This window comes from Bombina bombina, chromosome 6 (assembly GCF_027579735.1).
Source record: "Bombina bombina isolate aBomBom1 chromosome 6, aBomBom1.pri, whole genome shotgun sequence".
Taxonomy (NCBI): Eukaryota; Metazoa; Chordata; class Amphibia; order Anura; family Bombinatoridae; genus Bombina; species Bombina bombina.
The window spans coordinates 380454638-380462936 of NC_069504.1; the positions used below are offsets into that span (position 1 = coordinate 380454638).

General features: G+C 35.0%; 1 protein-coding gene across 1 annotated transcript; it reads right to left on the minus strand.

Annotated features, from left to right (window-relative positions):
• Positions 1 to 5934: 5934 nt before the first annotated feature.
• HRH2 (histamine receptor H2) lies at positions 5935 to 7044 on the minus strand. The gene has a single exon (XM_053719275.1). It carries the CDS (start codon positions 7042 to 7044, stop codon positions 5935 to 5937), a length of 1110 nt encoding a protein of 369 aa, XP_053575250.1.
• Between the last annotated feature and the right edge of the window lie 1255 nt (positions 7045 to 8299).

Here is an 8299-nt window from a genome sequence, read left to right on the forward strand (position 1 = left end):
ATTTCAAATAAAGATACCAAGAGAATAAAGAAAATTTGATAATAGGAGTAAATTAGAAAGTTGCTTAAAAATTCATGCTCTATCTGAATCACAAAAGAAAAATGTTGGGTTCAGTGTCCCTTTAACAATTATTTAATTTTCCAGGACATCTAATACTTAAATGGTATATTTGTGGGTTTACATATTGCCCCCATAGATTTCACTATTTTATTGGACAATTTGAGGACTATATTTATAGGGATGGGAGTCTATTTGTTGTAAAAAAAAAACACTATTTAGTGGTTGGTTTATAGGTAATATAAAGCATTGCAATATGTATTATTCCTCATTTTAAATGGGTTTAATTTTACCTTTTATTTCTTTTCTTTTTTTACACTTCATTAATGCAGTGCCCATTAATTCCTGTCACAGCCCTACAAGGAGGCTGGGGACTCTGCAGGAAGGCATTTATAGCTTGATGTCATAAAACATGAGCAACATGTGCTTTTTTTAGTATTAAGTAAATACTATCGGCTATATTACGAGTTTTTGTCGGTAAGGCTTGCAGGGCTAATGAGCAGTTTATGTTCACCGCTCACCTACAAACAACACTGGTATTACAGGTTGTTTTAAACCCGGCGTTAGCCACAAAAAAGTGAGCGGAGAGCAAAATTTTGCTCCACATCTCACTGTAATAGCAGTGCTGCTTACAGTAGCGGTGAACTGGCTAAACGTGCTTGTGCACGATTTCCCCATAGGAATCAATGGGAGAGAGCCGGCTGAAAAAAACCTAACACCTGCAAAAAAGCAGCATTCAGCTCCTAATGTAGCCCCATTGATTCCTATTTGGAAATAAAAGTTATGTCTACACCTAACACCCTAACATGAACCCCGAGTCTAAACACCCCTAATTTTACACTTATTAACCCCTAATCTGCCGCCCCTGACATCGTCGCAACCTACATTATATTATTAACCCCTAATCTGCCACTCCGGACACAGCCGCCACCTACATTATACTTATGAACCCCTAATCTGTCGCCCCCAACATCGCCAACACCTACATTATAGTTATTAACCCCTATTCTGCCGCCCCCAATGTCGTCGCAACCTACCTACAATTATAAACCCCTAATCTGCAGCCCCCAACGTCGCCGCCACTATAATAAAGTTATTAACCCCTAAACCTAAGTCCACCCTAAACCTAACCCCCCTAACTTAAATATAATTACAATAAATCTAAATAAAATAACTACAATTCACTAAATTATTCTTATTTAAAACTAAATACTTACCTTTAAAATAAACCATAAGATAGCTACAATATAACTAATAGTTACATTGTAGCTAGCTTAGGGTTTATTTTTATTTTACAGGCAACTTAATATTTATTTTAACTAGGTACAATAGTTATTAAATAGTTATTAACTATTTAATAACTTCCTAGCTAAAATAAAGACAACTTTACCTGTAAAATAAATCCTAACCTAGGTTACAATTACACCTAACACTGCACTGTTATTAAATAAATTACCTAAATTAACTACAATTAAATTAAATAAACTAAATTTCGAAGAAAAAAAACTAAATTACAGAAAAAAATAAAATAATTAAAAATTTTTAAAACTAATTACACCTAATCTAATCCCCCTAATAAAATAAAATAAAATAAAAAAATAATAAAAATCCCTACCCTATACTAAATTACAAATAGCCCTTAAAAGGGCTTTTTGTGGGGCATTGCCCCAAAGTAATTAGCCCTTTTACCTGTAAAAAAAGACAATACCCACCCAACATTACAACCCACCACCCACACAACCACTCTACTCTAAAACCCACCCAATCCCCCCTTATTAAAACCTAACACTACCCCCTGGAATATCACCCTACCTTGAGACGTCTTCACCCAACTGTGCGGAAGTGGTCCTCCAGACGGTCCAAACTCTTCATCCTACCCAGGAAGAAGAGGTCCTCCAGACGGGCAGAAGTCTTCATCCAGGCGGCATCTTCTATCTTCATCCATGCGGAGCGGAGCTGGTCCATCTTCAAGACATCCGACGCGGAGCATCCTCTTCTTCTGACGACACTAAATGACGGTACCTTTAAGTGACGTCATCCAAGATGGTGTCCCTTCAATTCCGATTGGCTGATAGAGAATTCTATCAGTCAATCGGAATTAAGGTACAAAAAATCCTATTGGCTGATTCTATCCCCCGATAGAATGAAGAGTTCGGACCGTCCGGAGGACCACTTCTGCCCGGTTAGGTGAAGACGTTGCAAGGTCGGGTGATCTTAAAGGGGGTAGTGTTAGGTTTTATTAAGGGGTGATTTGGTGGGTTTTAGAGTAGGGTTTGGTGTGTGGGTGGTGGGTTGTAATGTGTGGGGGGGTATTGTCTTTATTTTTACAGGTAAAAGAGCTGATTACTTTGGGGCAATGCCCCGCAAAAAGCCCTTTTAAGGGCTATTTGTAATTTAGTATAGGGTAGAGATTTTTATTATTTTGGGGGGCTTTTTTATTTTATTAGGGGGATTAGATTAGGTGTAATTAGTTTTAAAAAAATGTAATTATTCTATTATTTTCTATAATTTAGTGTTTTTTTCCGTAATTTAGTTTATTTAATTTAATTTTAATTAATTGTAGTTAATTTAGGTAATTTATTTAATGATAGTGCAGTGTTAGGTATAATTGTAACTTAGATTAGGATTTATTTTGCAGGTATATTTGTATTTATTTTAACTAGGAAGTTAATAAATAGTTAATACCTATGTAATAACTATTCTACCTAGTTAAAATAAATACAAAGTTGCCTGTAAAATAAAAATAAACCCTAAGCTAGCTATAATGTAACTATTAGTTATATTGTAGCTATTTTAGGGTTTATTTTATCGGTAAGTATTTAGTTTTAAATAGGAATAATTTAGTTAATTGTAGTAATTTTATTTAGATTATTTAAAATTATATTTAAGTTAGGGGGTGTTAGGGTTAGGGTTAGACTTAGGTTTAGGGGGTAATACATTTAATATAGTTGCGGCGACGTTGGGGGCGGCAGATTAGGGGTTAATAAATGTTGGTAGGTGTCATCGGCGATGTTAGGGATGGCAGATTAGGGGTTAATAAAATGTAACTAATGTTTGCGAGGCGGGAGTGCGGCAGTTTAGGAGTTAATATATTTATTGAAGTAGCGGCGATGTCCGGTCGACAGATTAAGGGGTTAAAAAATGTATTTAAGTGTTTGCGATGTGGGGGGGGGCGGTTAATAGGTAGTTTATGAGTGTTAGTGTACTTTTTAGCACTTTAGTTAAGAGTTTTATGTTACGGCGTTAGCCCATAAAACTCTTAACTACTGACTTTTAAATGCGGTAGGAGTCTTGACAGGAGGTCTACCGCTCAATTTTTCCAAGACTCGTAATACCGGCGTTAGGCAAATCCCACTAAAAAGATAGGATACGCAATTTACGTAAGTGGATTTGCAGTATGCTCAAGTCGCGGGAAAAAGGGAGCGGTGCACCTGTACCTGCCAGACTCGTAATACCAGCGGGCTTTAAAAAGCAGCGTTGGGACCTCTCAACGCTACTTTTTAAGGCTAACGCAAGACTCGTAATCTAGGCATATATTAATAGGGAGCCAGATTTGTTCGTGCTCAGAACTGGCAGAATGCAACCTAATTTGCCAACATGTATGTTCTCTTATTTAGCTGCAGGCAGTGGCTACACTGAGAATTTCTATGTGATCATTTTGCAAAAAAAAGTGGTTTGTTGTTTTTTTTTATATTATTAACAAAATCTGTTTCTTTTTATGTTTACTTTGATTTAGCATATTTGTTTTCACTAAAGGAGCAATGTTTAATATCCCTTTAAAGTAACATGAATGCGAAAATGACCCTTTAATGACTCTGGGGTCTATTAGAATCCATTAGACGTATCTAATAATTTTCAACATCAAATCACCATTAAAGTATATAGGGATTTTTGTAGATACATCATTGTGATTGACCCTTCTGTTAGAAACATTGTTGCAAGTAACATATAGCGGTCAAAACACATACACAATCTAGATCCTACTTGGGTATGCTCTTCAATAAACAATACAAAGAAAACAAAGTAAATTTGATAATAGAAGTAAATTGGACTTGTTTTATTTTTTAAATGCATGCTTGATCTTAACCAATAAAGTTTGATTTTGAATTTCATGTCACTTTAATTTAGTTTTTAAGGAATTTAGTACAAGCTGGTGTTGCTGCAAAGGCAATATTTTAGGGGATATGTGAATCCAAGGATATATGTAAAATCAGTTGAACAGTATCTGTGAGGATATCACATTTACTTTTAAATTTGTCTCTGAAAGATTTGATTTCTTGGGTACAATTGGTTGAGGATACATTTCCAACTGATTTCTTTATTAAATCAATTGACTGTTAGCTAACTGGACCATATGAGAATTGAAATGTTGGTGATGCTGAACTTACCAAAAAAATTATTGAAACCAATTTTGCTAATTCGGGTCAGATTAGAAGTGGAGCGTTATTGTTAGGTCGAGGAGCTTAAAGACGGTTGCTCGAATATATATTACAAGTGGTGCGCTGTTTAAAGTACAGCAAATTCACTGTAATTTACACTTCTCATATTTTCTATGAGCTGCAATGGCCGCTCATATTACAAGTTGAAAGTAAATGTGATCGCTTAAATGCAATCATATTTAGTGCTCAATCTAGTCGAACTAAACCACCATCTATTGGCTGATTTGAATTTGATATTCAATATATCCTATATAAAAATTCAGTGTGCGACTGGTGACCACATGAAGAGGACGTTGGGGATGGAAGATAAGAAGATGAATAAAGAGCGCCACCGGGATGAAAATAAGAAGATCGCGGCCGGGATGAAGATGAATCGCCACCTCCTCGATTCATCTTTGGTGAGTACCATCTTTGGTGTTTAGTGTTTTTTTTTATTATTTATTTATTTATTTTTAATGGGCAGCAAAATAGCTAAATGCCCTTTTAAGAAAAATACCGAGCTAAATGCCCTTTTCAGGGCAAATTTTAGAGTATTTTTTTTGGGGGGAGGGTTAAAGGTAGAGTTTTGTAGACTTATTTTTATTTTTGGTAATTTGTTTTTTGTAATGTAATTTTTTTTTTTTTTTTACAGTAATGTTTAAAGGTAAAGTTAGTTATTTTTATTTTTTCAGGCAATTTTTTTTTTTTTTTTTTTATAAAAAAGGTACTGGTAGTTTTTTTACTGCTCCACTCATAATCTTGCCCTAAATAAACAAACTACAGGCAGAGACTATCCTGAATTAGATATTATGTATTAAAGTCATTTTGGATAACTCAGTAATGAGAACTTCATACGGAAGAGTTAAAAAGCTTTCATATTTTTTAAGTGAGAGGAAATGAGGATCAGAATTGAATTTAGGTCTCTGATTATTTGTCAACTACAAATCCTGTGATTAAGGCAAACATAGTGCTTATACTCGTAATGGAAATTTCAGGATACTATACGTGTGATACTGATTGTGCTATCTAATGTGATTTTAGTTACTAAGGTGAAACAACTAGAAGTCTGAAAGGTATGTTAGTGATTGCAAATAAAACAAAATAGATTACTTCATGTGATTTTTGCAGTTTTTAGATAAAACCTTTTTGGCGTCTGCATTTGAAAAACTTTTCCCCTAGCATAACATGACAGTTTTACATTCACCTAGTTATCTACCATTTTTAAATCATCTAATGTAAGCATATGTGTTTCTATATTAATAAACAAAGTCAAACTAACAAATGTAAGAGCATATTCATTTTGACATCAGTCGTTATTTTGTTAATCATTATGATTTTACTATAACATAGCAGCAACTTGCCTGCCACATAACCTCTTGAAAAGTATATGTATAGCATATCATTAATTTATTTTTAAAAGCAATCCTATTGATACCTGAAAATACCTTTATAAATAAATTTACCTCTCCTCAGTATTTCTAATGAACAGGCTTGTTTCCTTCCCATTACATTCCCGTACACCGTGTGGCTTCTCTTCCTGTATATTTTGCATATTATGTGGATTTGTTTCTTCTGGATGTCGAATGTGAAGCAAAGTCAGTGGTGTCTCATTGCTCAAAGGCCCCACACGTCGGCAGTGCAACAAACGCTGGTATGCTGTTCGGAAGTCTCTGTTCAAGGCGGCATATAAGATTGGGTTCAGTGCTGAGTTTGCATACCCCAGCCACAGAACTATTAGGAAGGCTGTCTTATCCACCTCAATCTCATTAACTCCTTGGTAAGTGAAAACAGTAAAATAAGGGAACCAGCAGATAATGAAAGCCCCCATCACAGCTGCTAAAGTAACAGTTGCCTTGTGTTCTCGGACTGTAGGGAGTGTGGGGCTCACAGCATTGCTACAGTTGACATGATTAATCCTTTTGGCTTGCTCCCTGGCAATTTTGAAGATTCTGTAGTACATGAGACACATGATGACCAATGGGAGGTAGAATGTTAGTAATCCATCCACTAAGACATATTCTTTGTTCAGCTCCAATTTACATTTTTTGTCATTTTGGTCTCTATAATTCTGGACAAACTTATCCTTTGTATTCCACCCGAGGTGAATTGGAAGAAAAGATACCATAAGTGATACTACCCATATAACTCCCATGGCAATGGCAACCCGAGCAGGAGTCACAAACATTGAGTAACGAAGAGGAGCAGTGACACCATAATAGCGATCCAAGCTTATCATAAAAAGATTTAGAATAGAGGCTGTGCATAACATGACATCCAGGCTTGTATAAATATTGCAAAAGGTTGCCCCAAATGGCCATTCTTCATATAAAAGATCTAAAGCTGAGAAAGGCAACACCACAAGGCCAAGCAGAAGATCTGTTATAGCTAATGAGACAATAAAACAGTTTGTCATACTCCGGAGTCTGCGGTCAAACCCAACAGCCAGGCAAACCACTACATTGCCACATATTGTGATAATTATGATAAGAATAAGGACAACCCCAATGAGCACATTATAAAGCACTGTTTTCCAGCAAGTAACAACTGAATCCTTCAGGTCATCACCCATGTCAGGATAACACATAGCTTAAAACTTGTTTTCTATGTCTGGTTGTTGCAGATAATTATTAGCAGAGGGATTGTTTCTAATATTGGTTACTTCTTGAAAACTGTCCAATTTGATATTAGACAAAAACTAAAGGAACATATATATCTTGTAGAAATACTTTTAACTTTAACTTCATGCTTGGAAAAAAAAAAAGATTTCTTGTGGCTTCTGTAACCTTAACTATAGCTTTTTTTAGTGGAAGGGGGTCCAGCAACATACATTTCTGTACTGCATTGCTGGACCCCTCCAGCAAAAATAGATTGAAATAATCCAAGGGAAACTGTGTTCTGTAACTTAGATTGCTTTCATGAATATAAATCAGGTGCTGCTGTATGATGAAGCAAATGTACTCCAGGATATAAATATTTTGTGATTTTCTCTATAGTCTTCTTTGTAGAAAAGTTCAAAACTTTTTAAAGCAAGTTCTTTTCTGGAAACAAGTTCATTGCTCTATCATCATATAACAAAATCTGTGTTTTAAAAGCTCATCCACTGCTATCAACATGGAGTATATTGATGGGTTATCTGTATCTTGCCACATGCTGTGGTAGGACAATTCTTCTTAGAGAAAAAGGATCACAATCTATAACAGTGATGAAAAACAAACAAAAAAACAACACACGTTATATTATGTCTATAACACAACATATTACATAAAACAATGTAATTTTTTACCTTTTGGTCAATTCATTAAACTAAGAGAACATAATTTAGCAATTTAAAAAAAAAAAACACTCCAAAACATTGTTTTATTTACCTTAATTTAGTTAAACTTACTCTTGAACAACCGTTGACAAATTGCCCCGTTAATATCATATTTTCATAAACATCATAATCTGTATTTTTGTCTAAAACCTATTCAAGTCACTTTAATGGAGCCACAATGAAAAAAAATCCAATGACAGAAGATTTTTCATAGCAGCTTCATTTTAGCAGCATGGTGAAAAACATCTCACAAAATAATAGTCACTCTTGACAACTGGTTGCAGTGAGCTTCAAACTTCATTCATTAAAATAAATTATATCAATATTGCATAGGAGTGTTCTAAACACATTATATCTAACTGTCCTTGAACTGACCTTCCCACTGCAAATAACCCTTAAAACAACAAACTCCATTGAGAATAAACAAATTCTGCTATCACAATGCCTAACTGCAATCAACACCAACAGCACCCTTGCTGCCTAACAACCATTGCTGACTCAATGCCCCACA

What these genes read in the sequence shown, in the direction of transcription:
- HRH2 (XM_053719275.1), bottom strand. Translation starts at nt 7,044, where the DNA reads ATGGGTGATGACCTGAAGGATTCAGTTGTTACTTGCTGGAAAACAGTG.